The 12,485-nt window shown below is 26.6% G+C and overlaps 2 protein-coding genes across 2 annotated transcripts; one reads left to right on the top strand and one right to left on the bottom strand.

The window, feature by feature from the left end:
• Positions 1-2,926: 2,926 nt before the first annotated feature.
• LOC111035409 (general transcription factor II-I repeat domain-containing protein 2-like) lies at positions 2,927-8,168 on the top strand. Its single transcript, XM_022317017.1, has 4 exons — positions 2,927-4,257; positions 4,342-4,550; positions 6,267-6,569; positions 7,930-8,168. The coding sequence occupies exons 1-4, from the start codon at positions 2,927-2,929 to the stop codon at positions 8,166-8,168; spliced, it is 2,082 nt and encodes a 693-aa protein (XP_022172709.1).
• Positions 8,169-10,258: 2,090 nt separating this feature from the next.
• LOC111035402 lies at positions 10,259-12,178 on the bottom strand. The gene is made up of 5 exons (XM_022317009.1): positions 11,879-12,178; positions 11,480-11,798; positions 11,213-11,216; positions 10,617-11,020; positions 10,259-10,267 (listed from the first exon to the last, which is right to left on the bottom strand). Exons 1-5 carry the CDS (start codon positions 12,013-12,015, stop codon positions 10,259-10,261), a joined length of 873 nt encoding a protein of 290 aa, XP_022172701.1. The 5' UTR covers positions 12,016-12,178.
• Between the last annotated feature and the right edge of the window lie 307 nt (positions 12,179-12,485).

Raw genomic sequence — 12,485 nt, 5'->3', positions numbered from 1 at the left:
TGGTACAAGTTTTTTACATTTTTCCAATCTGTCAAATTGATTTTCCGTTTTCGTCCATCACTTAAACGGTTAACATCACTAGTAGATAAATTATTTAGACTTGTCATAGTTAAATTGGTAACGCAATCATGATATTTGCACGTCTCGCGTCGCGTTGACTTACTGTGAATAGTAAACGCTTAACGCACATAGCACGTTTTAATAGTCAACTAATCGCCGGTTTCGAAGTATATACACGATGATTGTGTACGATAAAAACATTCTGGGAATTTTTCGATTCTTAAAATATATCGAGATTGCTTCATAGCATTATTCCGCAAAATAATGATAATTGAAAAAACTGTTACATAGCACGTTATTCCCGCCCACCCTTCAATTATTCTTTTTTGTTTTTAAATTTGAATTATTCTAAAATATATTTTATTATATTTTAGTGTTTCAAAAATGAGGTCCTATCTAAATGTTGGTGAAATTTGTAATGTATTATCTGAAGAAATCCCGTCCGATGATAATAGTATAACTTCTTCTAATGATTCTGATAATGATGATGATTATATACCACCTTCTGGTGAATTAAAAACGAAGCCTATTCTATATTTGGAATCTACTGACGATGAAAGTGACGATAAAAATTCAGAAATTTTAAACTTAGACGATAGAAATATTATTAATTGTTAATTATTAACATAATTGAATAACGAAAATGTGTCGCTGAATTTTGATTTTGACTTTTTACCTAGTACATCTTCAGATCTAAATAATGATAATCAGTCCAACTCTGAATCTACACCATTACGTATTGTAAATATTGAAAGAGTTGACACCGAGATTGAAACTCAACCGACTGAGCAAGATGATTTTCAATTTATACCTCCAACGTGGTAAAAAAAAATGATTATTATTTTTGATTATTCTCCATTTACAAGTCCAGAAGGCCCTACAAGATTAATAAATGATTTATCAATGTGTACACCGACAACCATTTTTAAATGTTTATTTACTAAAAAAATCGTTGACCAAATAGTCGATCATACTAATTTATATGCATTTCAAAAACGATTGAAAATAGGAAAAGCTTTCATGCGAACAAATATGTCTGAAATAAAATGTTTTATTGGAATGCAACTTCTAATGGGTATCAAGAAGCAATGCAGTTATAGAGACTATTGGTCATCATCTCCCGATTTGCATGATTCATATATAAGTTGTTTAATGCCTGTAAATCGCTTCGGTTGGTTATTATCGTACATACATTTAAATGATAATTCGCTTATTCCGAAAAAAATCAACCTGGGTATGATAAATTATTCAAAATTAGGCCGTTTATACAGACTCTTTTAAATAACTTTCAAAGGGCATATAATTCTTCCAAAATAATTGCAATTGACGAAAGTATGGTCAAATTCACAGGTCGAAATTCTAACAAACAATATATGCCAAAAAACCGATAAAGAGGGGATTTAAAATTTGGTGTTTGGTTGACAAGCAAGGATATTTATGGAATTTTGAAATTTATACTGGAAAAGTTGGCGAAAAGGCTGAAAAACAATTGGGTGCTCGAGTAGTTAAACAACTATCGTAAACTTTACAAAAAAAAAAAATCATTGTTTATTCTTCGACAACTATTTTACCAGCTACCCACTAATGACATATCTAAAATCAATCAATATAAATGCATGTGGAACAGTCAATCTTACAAGAAAATGTTTACCAGCTTTGAAAAATGATAAGCATTTAACATTGGGAGAATACGATTGGTCTATAGATGACAAATCTACATCGATTGTTAAGTGGCGTGACAAAAGAATAGTGAGGTTGTTGTCAAATTTTCATAATCCAATGGAAACCACACAAGTTCAAAGACGATCTCAAGATGGAACAACTACAATGGTATCATGTCCTATAGTATTGAGTGAATACATCAAACATATGAATTGCGTAGATAAATTTGACCAGACAAAGAAATCCTGTCAGATAGATCGAAAAGCTAAAAAATGGTAGCACAGACTTTTTTTCCATTTTATCGATGCAGCAGTAGTCAACTCTCACGTTCTATATAAGTTACAATCAGGTAAAAATATAGTTATCTTTGTTTATTTGCAAATTATTGTTATAGGTTTTATTTGTTATCATTTTATAAAACACTTTGTTTAACATTTAGATATGAATATAACGATGAAGAATTTTCGTCGTGAAATATCTAACGATTTGGTTTCAAAAACGTTGGTCGAAAAGCGATCTATTCAAAACGTTTCAAAAATACAAACAGTAGCTGTAAAAAAACATAAGCCACATGTAAATTCTATGATTATATTTGAACAAGCCGCTCATCAACCGAAGAGGGGAACAAGGAGGAGATGTGCAGGATGCAGTACTAAAGAAAAGGAAATTAGAACGGAATGGGTATGTTCAGTATGCACTATTCCTCTGTGTTCAGCAAAACAAAAAAAATTGTTTTGCATTATATCATAGTTCAGTATAATAGCACATTTTTCTTGTTTTTAATTTTTTTAAATTAAGTTATTAATGTAATTTTAATTTCATGTTATAATATATGTAGAACAGGCATGTCAAACACGCGGCTTATTTTTGTGTGGCCCTCGGCTGCCAATATTAATGGAAAAAATATTTATTTATTTTTAATAATATTATTTGTGTCACGACTGGTCAGAATGTCAGAATGGTTTATTTGGTATACATTATTGTACTGTCTTATCTTCTGTTAAACTATTATCGAATAGGGATTATTGATGGTTTATATATATTTATATCTATATACATAATAGATTAATAAATTACACCGTCAGTTTGCGACACGCGTGCCTCTTCCACTGTTCACATCTTTACGACTAGTCGTTCGATAACCACCGTGTGTTCGAGTTTAAATTTTGTTACGTGTATTCTACTGTAAATTTAATCTTTAAAAATGTCTCTATCAAAACCAAGTGGTAGTAATAAACGAAAAATTACAGATGAACATCGTCAGTTTCAAGAAAATTGGGAATTACAATATATTTGCAGTGAAATCAATAATAAAATACTTTGCTTAATATGTAAAAGTGTTATTAGTGTTCCAAAGTTGTACAACATTAAGCGACATTATGAACAATATAAGTCAAAATACGACCAGTATGAAGGGTTATTGAGGGAAGAAAAACTGAAAGAGTTTATATGCGGGTATAAAAAACAACAGATAATGTTTACTAAAATACCACAAGAAAATGAAGCTGCAGTAAAGGTTAGTTACGTGTTATCAGAGTTAATTGCCAAACATTCGAAACCGTTCACTGAAAGTGATTTTATAAAAACGTGTTTGATTAAAACTGCTGAAATTATTTGTCCCGGAAATCTAAAAGCTTTTCAAAACATTTCATTAACACGAAATACGGTTGCTGAAAGAATAACTGAACTAGCTTGCAATTTGAATAATCAAATTAAAATTAAAATACCTACATTTGAGTATTTTTCAATCGCTTGTGATGAAAGTACCGATATTGGTGGCACAGCTCAGTTAGCTGTGTTTTTTCGTGCTTGCGATATGGAATTTAATATTTTTGAAGAGTTATTGGATATTATACCTATGTTTGATACTACTACAGGAGAGGATGTATTCGTTTCTGTTTTTGAACTCTTGAAAAAATATGATTTACCTTTGGAAAAGTTGTCATCTGTAGCTACAGATGGAGCTCCTTCTATGACGGGGAAAAATAAAGGATTCGTTGAAAGGTTGCAAAAAAAATCGAATGAATATGTTGAGCATAAATTTCATAGAACACATTGTATTATACATCAAGAGGTGTTATGTACAAAAGTTATTAATGTGGCACATGTTATAAGACCTGTAAAACAAATGGTCAATTTTAAAGGATCCCGTGGTTTGAACCAAAGACAATTTTCGATTTTTTTAAACGATTTAGAAAGCGAGTATTCAGGTTTACCATACTTTACAGAAGTACGATGGTTATCGTGTTCCACTGTATTGGAAAGATTCTGGAAGTTAAGAGATACCATACAAATATTTTTAGAGTCTAAAGAACAAGACGTCAGCGTTTTATCGGATCCAATGTGGTTACAAGACCTATCCTTTATGGTCGATATAACAAAGCATTTATCGAATTTAAATTTAAAATTACAAGGGAAAAATCAAATTATAACAGCCATTAATGACCATGTTAAGGCTTTCAAAATATGTAAATTAGATCTATTTAAAACACAATTACAAAACGAAGACTTAACGCATTTCCCAGCATGCATGACGTATACAAAAATTAATAATGATCCAATTTCCTATAAAAAATATTCAGAAAAAATTATGTGTTTGAAGACTGAATTCGAAAATAGGTTTCAAGATTTCCAATATTTAGAAAATGATTTTGCCTTATTTACCTCTCCTTTTTCAATAGACGCAGTAAATGTTTCAACACATATACAAATGGAACTGATCGAGATTCAAAATGATTCAAATTTAAAAAATAAATTCAATGATGTTGGTGTTCCTGATTTTTACAGTTTTGTGCCAACACGATATGTAGAAATTCGTAGATTTGCTAGTAAAATTATTTCTATGTTTAGTAGTACTTATCAATGCGAGCAACTTTTTTCATTAATGAACAGTAATAAATCACCCGTTAGATCCAGATTAAACGACACACATCTAAATGCAGTATTAAAAGTGGCTTCGACAAATAATATTTCTCCCGAAATTGAAAAGTTGGTGGGAGAAAAAAGATGTCAAATATTGTCTAAAAAGAATTATTAATATGTTTTTTTTGTAATTTATACAACACCTATTTTCATAAATAATTAATAGGTATGATTTATATTTTATTTAAATGTTAATGTTAATTTTTTTTTCATTTTTTAATTTAGTTGTAATCAGGGCATGGATCGTAAATAACGTACAAAGGAATTTTTTTTTTGAAATGCAAGCCATGGTTGTAATATTGCTGTATTCGTGAACATATAAAGAATAAAATTGAAAAATTTGTACAAAACATTTATTTTTTCGTTAAATTTTCATGTGCGGCCCGCGTAGTAAACTATTCAATATATTTGGCTCACTTGATACTTTGAGTTTGACATGCCTGGCGTAGAAGGTGTAACGCGTCTTAAAATGTATAATAATTTGTGGAATATATTTTTTATATTAATGTAAGGACACAAATATACTATGTATTTTCCTGAAAGATACGATCCCTTTTTTTTTTGTAATACTTATATTTTACATGACAATATCTCGAAATTATGCGTATAAATATATTATACAATACATTTATTACATAATTGTATTTAAATAATATAGGTATTCAATAAATATATTATAGTAAAAAAAATTTTCATGATATTTGTGTACTTTGGTAGTATATCATATACAATAATTATACACTTCATGCACGGTGGGACATACGTCATCCTACCTACAATTAATTTCTAAAAAAAAATCAAAAATTTTTTTTTAACACCAAAGTCTTATTATTTATTTGAACAATAATTTATTTTACCACTTAATTTATGATTTTTCTAAAAAAAATTCTTCTGTGCAAAATAGGTCAAAATAATTATAAACCACCGTGCATGAAAGAGTTAAATGAATACAACCATTTTTAACTTTTATAAATACCATTTATAAAAATAAATTTATTTTATTTTTTATTCAAAATTAAAATCATGCCTTGTTTTCCCATTCTTCAAATTTTTATTATAATTATAAATAAGATTCAATTTTTTTTCCGAACTTGTGTTATAAAATGATATTATTTTTTCTGTAAATTCATTTGTATATCTATCAGGTAAACATAACATAAATTCATTGTTTATTAACACAGCCAATCTTTTTCCAAACTTTGCATCAATCTTTATGAAACTATTTACTTTGTATGATTTTCCTTGTTCCAAATCATTAAATTTTATAAATGTATGTCAATTGTTGATTTTATTTAAACCATCTTTAAAATTTCCCATTTCCAATTCTTATTTATATTAGTAAATATAATTTTTTTTTTTTCAATAATATTTTTGAAAAATTTTCTATTTAATATAAATAAGCAATGAGCAATGAATTATTACAAACTATATATTGTCATATATATAAAATTCAAACAAAAAATATAAATGCAACTAAAATTCAAACAGTAACGGTAGATGGAGAATTTTATCAAAATGTTTCATCTGTAAAACAAATAAAACTAAATTTATAAAAAATCCTGTAATGAAACATAATATTCCCAATAAATCAATAATTTCATATAAAAAATTAAATAATACAGATAAAATGGTATTAGCTAAAGAACTTCATAAACCTGTTAGAATAAGATTTCCTAAAAGAAGAATTTTTACTAAATGTATTGATGATTTATGGGCTGTTGATTTAGTTATAATGAGAAATTATTCAGATGAAAATGGGGGTAGTTCTTATATAATAACTGTTATAGATACATTTTCAAAACGTTCTTGGGCTTTACCACTCAAAAAGAAAGATGGAATTAGTGTTTCAAAAGCATTTGAAAAAATAATTAAACAAGCTGAATCACAAAATCATCATGCGCCAAAATTACATCACATAGATAAAGGTTAGAAATTTGAAAATAAACATTTTAAAAAAGTTTTGCAAGACTGTGGAATTAAAATGTATCACACACAAAATGAAGAAAAAATAGTCAATTATTGAAAGATTTGATAGAACATTAAATAGGAAAATGAGATTACATTTGGAAGTTACAAATTCTAAAAAATGGATAAATATTTTACAAACTTTATTAGATGAATATAATTTCAAAGATATACATCGATCTATTGGTATGAAACCTTGTGAAGTAAATAAATCTAACGAAGACGATGTTCTACACAAATTATTTTCTACAAAAAACAAACCAAAACCAAAAATTAAATTTAGTGTAGGTGATAGAGTAAGAATAAAAGCTTATAAAAAAACATTTGGTTATAAATATAGTAATAATTGGACAAAAGAAATATTTATACTTAATAACATTTTAAACACAAAGCCTATTAAATATAAAATAATAGATTTAAACAATGAAGAGATTGAAGGGAGTTTTTATAATGAAGAGTTACAAAAAACAAAATTTTAAATAATATTTTTAATAGAAATTATTCTATTAAAAAATTGAATGTAAAAAAAAAATAATATTCTCTATAATAAAGAATGGATGGATTAAATAAAATTGAACCTATAGTTAAAGAAATTAATATCTACAGTAAAATGGAAGTATTAAATAAAAAAATATATCCTGCTAAAACTTGTGATAAATGTAATACAACAGTTGGTTGTAAAAATTGGGCTGCTCATTTGAAATCTATTCTAGGGGCGTCATTTGGGGGATTCAGGCTATACATTGGCAGCCCTATTTTTTTAAATGTTTGGTTGGCCCGTATAAAATGTTATAATTGCGCCGTCGCGCGTCGCGTCGTCGAATCTGGTGTATACTTAATAGTTAATAATATTATCTATTATTTTTATTTTTATGTTGGTGACAATGATTAGGCAATGAATATTATTAAATATATCTTTTTTTATTTATATGAAATTGGTTAAATATGTTTGAAAAAAAAGTAATAATGAGTATTTGAATATTAAAATGTGGGGATATGAGTGAGCGAAGCGATCGGAAATTTTTTTAAGTTCCGCTAAATAAACAGGATATATAAATGGCCTGGTGGAGGGAACAATTGGCCTGATTCAAATGTTTGCATCCCTATTGAAAAGTTGAAATAACGCCCCTGATCTATTTATCATCAAAAAAATGTTATAGATCAAACAATTGTACCTTATAGATTTAATAAAACATACAAAGGTGTACTAATTAATCAAAATAGAAATAAATAAATAAATTTAATTTTTTGAAGTTGATGCAAAATGATATAAAAAAAGTATAAAAATAAATAAATGTTATGTGGAATTTTGTGCTTTAGAATATTATGAAAATTCTGAGAATGTTAAATATAATCTACGTAAAATTCCAATTAATGGAAATATTTTTGTTATTGATAAAGAAAATAAAAGTCCTTATATTTCTGAAGTATTATACTCACCAACTTGGTTAGAACTTTGTAAAATAGCTAATGATCAAATTATTACAACAGGTGATTATAAACATCATTATCTAGAGGATATTGTTGTTCAAGATTTAGGAAATATTCTAATGTGTTAATTTATTATGGGATCTTAGTTAAAGGAAGTGATTTCTATAATGTAGGAGACATTGTGTCATATATTTATTTAATTTATATAGTATATTTTTAATAGAAATATTCTATTAAAAAATTGAATGTAAAAATAAATAATATTTTCTATTATAAAGAATTTACGGATTAAATAAAATTGATTCTTTAGTCAAAGGAAATGTTATAAATAATAAAATGGACAAAAAACATATCCTAACAAAAATTGTGTTAAATGTAACTTAACAATTAGTTACAAAAATTGGTCTAGACATTTGAAATCTATTCGTCATCAAGAAAATGATTGAGATCAAACAATCAAACCTAAATTTAATAAAACATATAAAGGTATATCAACAAAACAAATAAGAACACAAAAAGGGAGAATAATGAAAACAAAATAAGAAAGAATACCAAAATCAAAAAAAGAAAGAATACCAAAAACACATAAAGTTTTCAATTTTTATGAAAAACTGTTTGAAAAGAACAAAACAAAACAATTCGACCTATTTTAAAAACTGATGAAACAGCATTTCAAAGTAGATTAATAACTTATATTATTAAAAATAACATGGGTATTAAAGAATTACAACTGTTTTTAAATCGTTTAGATAAACCTGAAATTGGAGTAATCAAACAAGCTTTAACAAAGAAAAATGTAAAAGTAAATATTATGTTTTTTGCTATGTATAAGAGAGGTAATGATGAAGAAAATATGGAATGCATATAAAGAATGTAATTTTAAAACACAAATTAAAATTTTAACAAAAAATTCTATTTTAAGTGATTTTTATACAAATGCAAAAATGTAAATTTTAAATGAAATCGAAGAATTTGTAATGAAAAATTCTCAATGGAGACTTCATCAAATTTTATGTTTGGGAATAAACATAAATGAAAACAATCCTTTTAAAAGTTCTTCATATATTCCATTACCTGAAGATATTTAAAATAAACATGCTATTATAAATGTTCAAAATACAGATGATAAATGTTTTCTTTGGGCAATACACTCTGCTTTACATCCTGTTGAAAAAGATGCACAAAGAGTTTCTAAACATAAAAATTGGGAAAATAAATTTGAGAATGAACTGAAGGATATTGAATTTCCAGTAAAAACCACAGACGTTCCAAAATTTTTTAAAAGAATAAAGGATATTTCTATTAATATATACTGTCTAGAACAAAAAGGAAAATATAAACATATATTTTTACCATTAGTAATAACTAAAAATGAAAAAACTAATCATATAGATTTGTTATATCTTAAAACAGAGAATAAAGAACATTATTGTTGGATTAAAGATTTATGGAAACTTGTAGGAAAACAACAAACTAAAGATGGACATAAAAGATTTTTATGTAAAATGTGTTTAAATAGTTTTGATACAGAAAATAAGTAAAATGACCATAAACATTATTGTGGTAATAATAAACCCGCTAAAATAATTCTACCGACTTATAATGAAACTTTATAATTTCAGAAGCATAATAATTCGTTAAGAATACCTTTTGTTATTATTGCTGACATTGAATGTACACTCAAACCAAAATATAGTTGTCAACCAAATGATACAAAGGCTTTTACAAGATGCTATCAGGAACATGAACCTAATAATTTTTGTTATTATATTAAATATAGTAATGGTGATTATAAACCTCCTGTAGAATATTGTGGTCCAAACATAGCTAAAAATTTTTTTGAATGTATGATAAATGAAGAAATACTTATTTCTGAAATATATGCTAAAATAGTTCCTATGGGAACATTGAATGTAGAACAATTAAATGATAATTAAAATAAATCTGATAAATGTCATATTTGTGAAAGATAAATTTTTTTTAAAAACAACACATCAATATTATACTCAGTGCCAAATTTTAATGTATTGCACTGGTATAAGTCATTGTGATTTATTGGTGTACAATAAGATAGACCCACTAGTGATTACAATTGAGAAGAATATTTTATTTTTACAAACCATTTTAAAAAGACTGGAATATTTTTATTTTCATTTTTTCTTACCAAGATGTTTGCTTGAATAAAGATTTTATTAAGTTGTTCGTTGATTTATAAAACCTATTTTACCTGTTGAACATTTAATATTAAATAAATAAGATACACTTGTTGTTGTGTTACATAGTTATTAATATTAATAATAATATTTTACATTGTAATAGTTTTAAAGAATTTGTTAATTATATTAACATTTATAATACACAATATATACACAATTATATTATTAATTATATTATAATTATATGATTTAAAAATAAATGTTACATTGTTAATCTTTAATTATAGGGTTTTGTAAATTAATTAACACACAACATATATGCATAATATCATCTACATGGGGTAACAAATCTATAGTTATTTTATTTAAAATTCCCAAAGTTTTTAATTTGGCAAAAACTCTTTCAATGTGGATTCTCACACTAGCAATATTGTATGTTTCAACTACTTCATTTTCACTAAATCTCCCATTATGAAGAAAAGGAGGCATTATTAAAATACTGTTTTTATTTTCACAAGAGACCTTAATACCTGGAAAACCTTTATCTGCCAAAACTTCATCACCTTTTTCAAGTTTTGATAAAAAACCACAGTCATTGGTGATAAATGTGTCACTTGCTCTACCCCCATAACATTTTGATAAAAATGAAATTAAACCACTAGGAGTAATTGCTACTAGAGTTTTTACTGTGTAAGCACTTTTATATCTTGAATACATGTTAACTCTTTGCTCAACTGTACTTGGTTGCTCAGTTTTTATCTCTGTGCAATCAATAATACAGCGGCAGTTAGGATAATTTTGCTTAAATGCTCTTGGTAAAGTATCTAAAATTGATTTTTTGTTGGGCCAAAAGATAAAATGTTTTGTTTTGCTAACTAAAGAATTTAGAACCGAATAAAATATTCTTGACACAGTCGTACGATTAATATTAAATAAAATAATACTCCAATGGCTGAATATGATATACCCAATTTAATTTTGATGAGAAAAATCATTAATCTATTTTCTTTACTCACAGCACTATAACAAGAATCAGAGATAAATGAAAGTAGCAAGTTAAAAACTTTAAATGTAGTACTGGTTAAGTCTTTTAATTGTGACTCGTTAGTTATAGAATGATATCCTAAAAAAGAATTCATGTTTAAACAAGATACATCTGGACCACAAGCAATGTCTTTAGTATTAGAAATTTTAGAAATATTATTTGATAATGGGATATTTGCTTGAGTTCCAACATCATTATTCAATTTATTAAATTCGCATTCAAATTTAAATGGATTTGCATTTTTAAAATCAAACATAACTTGAATTCCCACATTAGAGACACAATTCGAGCTTTCACACTGAAGTGGTTCTATGATTTCTACTTCTGAAGACTTGACATCATTTATCATCATTTTTAACTTTTTGTCTTGACGGTTTGATGTTCGTATATACCTATCACTCAGCTGTTTAATATTAACTTGTTTCTTTTTGTACACTTCAGGAAACAATGATGGTATGTATGAAGGGCTATTTGAGTCATTTGAGCGTTTATTACCAACAAAATGTTCACTGCAGATAACAGAATGAGGCCTAGGATACCACAATTGACCATTATTGCTAAAAGCAGATTTACAGAGTTCAATTTTAATACATTATCCACAAACAAATTAAATATATTATGCTTTTATTTAGCTTACTCTAAACGTTTAACTGCATAAATCCATTGCTTCTTTAATTCACTCTGGTAAGGCTTGTTTGGAAAATTATAAAACTTAACATTTGTAGTGTTTTTATAAGTATTACTACAGTTAACAACACAGCAGATTTTACTCATTTTAAACAATAAATAGGAAATAAATAAAAATGTATGGAAAAATAGAAATACAGTCAATAAATACAAATAATTAAAAATTGGTATTTACTATTTAAAAATGTTTTAATTATTAATGATAATTAATAATATAGGTAAGTACCATAATGTCCATAATGGCATAATGTAATATCCGTATCAATGATCATACAAAAACTGCATGCGTACACTACCGGGAGCGCTAGTGTATATCTGCACGGTGTCTATAAGCATAAACCGTAAATCACAAACATTAATGGGAAATCAAGAAATAATATTTAAGAAGATAGGTACATTATTATGGTATGAAATATTATGCAGTTGCAGTTGCACGGTTATCCCGTATCTGTGTGCAGTTGTTATGAATGGTCAATGGGTAAATAATATTTACCAAATATTAGGTATATTTATATAGTTTATACCCACTCCAAAAGGCAAAAATATTAATTATGTCG

This window comes from Myzus persicae, unplaced genomic scaffold, assembly GCF_001856785.1.
Source record: "Myzus persicae strain clone G006 unplaced genomic scaffold, MPER_G0061.0, whole genome shotgun sequence".
Taxonomy (NCBI): domain Eukaryota; kingdom Metazoa; phylum Arthropoda; class Insecta; order Hemiptera; family Aphididae; genus Myzus; species Myzus persicae.
Note: the sequence above shows the minus strand (reverse complement) of the source record. Positions and strands in the feature narration are given on the sequence as shown.

Bases quoted from the DNA above. Each gene is read 5' to 3' on its own strand.
- LOC111035409 (XM_022317017.1), top strand. From the start codon at position 2,927: ATGTCTCTATCAAAACCAAGTGGTAGTAATAAACGAAAAATTACAGAT. The intron at 4,258-4,341 runs GTATACAAAAAT...ATTCGAAAATAG, and splicing joins CATTTCCCAGCATGCATGAC to GTTTCAAGATTTCCAATATT. The intron at 4,551-6,266 runs GTAAAATTATTT...TAAATAATACAG, and splicing joins AGAAATTCGTAGATTTGCTA to ATAAAATGGTATTAGCTAAA.
- LOC111035402 (XM_022317009.1), bottom strand. From the start codon at position 12,015: ATGAGTAAAATCTGCTGTGTTGTTAACTGTAGTAATACTTATAAAAAC. The intron at 11,799-11,878 runs GTAAGCTAAATA...ATCTGCTTTTAG, and splicing joins TATGCAGTTAAACGTTTAGA to CAATAATGGTCAATTGTGGT.